At 61.6% G+C, this 1800-nt stretch overlaps 2 protein-coding genes across 2 annotated transcripts; one reads left to right on the plus strand and one right to left on the minus strand.

The window, feature by feature from the left end:
* The first annotated feature begins 66 nt into the window (after positions 1 to 66).
* EMIHUDRAFT_374088 (hypothetical protein) lies at positions 67 to 877 on the plus strand. The gene has a single exon (XM_005769901.1). The coding sequence runs from the start codon at positions 121 to 123 to the stop codon at positions 673 to 675; it is 555 nt and encodes a 184-aa protein (XP_005769958.1). The 5' UTR covers positions 67 to 120; the 3' UTR covers positions 676 to 877.
* EMIHUDRAFT_374090 (hypothetical protein) lies at positions 876 to 1382 on the minus strand (the record flags this gene model as incomplete). The annotated part of the gene is made up of 1 exon (XM_005769902.1): positions 876 to 1382. A coding segment is annotated over exon 1 (328 nt), but the record flags the coding sequence as incomplete, so codon positions are not given.
* Between the last annotated feature and the right edge of the window lie 418 nt (positions 1383 to 1800).

Here is a 1800-nt window from a genome sequence, read left to right on the forward strand (position 1 = left end):
TAGTACAAGAATAAGAAACCAGCAAACGGCGCTGAGGCACCTCTGGCAAGGAGCGCGCCGTCGTACGCTTCGCCCGCTTCACTGAGGCGTGGCCGGAGAGCTCCCGCTTTTTGCGCAGCCATGGGCGCCTGCCTCTCGATTGCTGGCCCGCTGCCTCAACAGCGCGCCCTCTTCTTCCCGGACCGCGCAATGCCTTGTCGGCAGGCGCTCAAGGGACAGCCCTGCAGGAGAAAACACTGCACGTACGAGCACGACGCCTCCCGTTCGTCGCTGATGCAGCTGCTCGCGGTGATTGGCGACGCGACGACGACGCTGGACGTCTGCGTCTTCACCATAACGTGCAACGAGCTCGCCGACGCAATCATCGCGGCTGCGAAGCGCAAGGTGCGAGTGCGGGTCATCACAGACGACATACAAGCTACCAGCCAGGGCTCGGACGTGTCCGAACTAGCCCGAACCCCGGGCGTGACGCTGCGTACGGATCACCAGAAGGAGGCGCACATGCACCACAAGTTTGCGCTGGTCGACGGCACAACTTTGGTCAACGGCAGCTTCAACTGGACGCGGGCGGCAGTGCTTACGAACTACGAGAATGTGGCCATCACGAGCGGTGCGCCGGGCCTCATCGGAGAGTATACTCGCGAGTTTGAGAGGTTGTGGAGGGCGTTTGCATGATTCGGCGGACGTGGGATCTGTCCTAAATCTGTCGACGCGCGACTGACAGAGATTCGATTCGTCGTAATCATAGTCTCAGAGGGAGCGATTCTAAGATCAGGCCTGCCACTGGGCGACCATCGGCCGTCCCTCAGTGCTTCCAGCCTGCCCGCTTGAGTTTCCTCAATTGGCTCGAATTTTGCTTAGTAGAAAGAAGAAGCGCAGGCTGCCACCGCTGCCCGGGCGCCCCGCGAGCGGCGGCGGAGGGCCGCCCAGGCCACCACCAGTGCCCCTCCCACCGGCGGCGCGGCGGCAGCGGCGCCGACCGCCCCTCCATCAGCGGCGGCGCGACGGCTGTCGTCGGGACGCCGGCAGGTGCCGCGCGCGGAGGGTGCCACCGGACCGGCCGACGCGCGCCCGGCGGATCCTTCGTCGTCCACGGCGGGCCGAGCACCCCCGCGTCGCTTCTCGGCGCATTGGAGAGCAGAGGAAGCTGCTGGCGTCGCCGCTGGGATCGGCGGCGGCGCCAGCAGCGTTCTCGGATCTGAAGCCGACTTTGAGCGCCGATCGATCGATCTGAGGGCTTGCCGATGGGTGGCGCTGGGACATCGCCGCCGCCGCGGAGGCCGGCGGCGACCAGAGGAGCGGTTGGGGCGTGGCGCATATGTTACCTGCCAAGTGAGCATCAAGTGTGCTTCGAGATTTATTCGAGATTTGAAACTTAGATTTTCGTTTTCAGTGGGGAGGTGGCATGTAGGACTGTTGGAATGGTCGCCGAATGTGAATGCTTTGGTCTGATATGAATGTGCAGATGTTGGACAGCTCGTTGCGGAGGTCGCACCCCTCCAAATGGACGAACGTCTTGCCCTCCATATGGTGATTGTGAGATCCCTCCACCAACTGTCTCAGTGTATTGGTACGGTACACACTGTCTTCTCCCATGAGCTGCGTGAGCAACGTAGCAAAGAGGGTCTTCCCACGTCCAGGTGGACCAACAAGGATGATGCCCTTTTGTGGTTTGATATTGGGATGCTGCAGCATGTGCGCCATCCAGTCGAGCACAATGTCTGTATTTGCGTCAGTCAGGCAAAGGGTACGAATATGGGACTGCAAGCACGTTCTGTAAATGCGATCACGCAAGCCATC

Source organism: Emiliania huxleyi (genome assembly GCF_000372725.1).
Source record: "Emiliania huxleyi CCMP1516 unplaced genomic scaffold EMIHUscaffold_4075, whole genome shotgun sequence".
NCBI lineage: Eukaryota > Haptophyta > Isochrysidales > Noelaerhabdaceae > Emiliania > Emiliania huxleyi.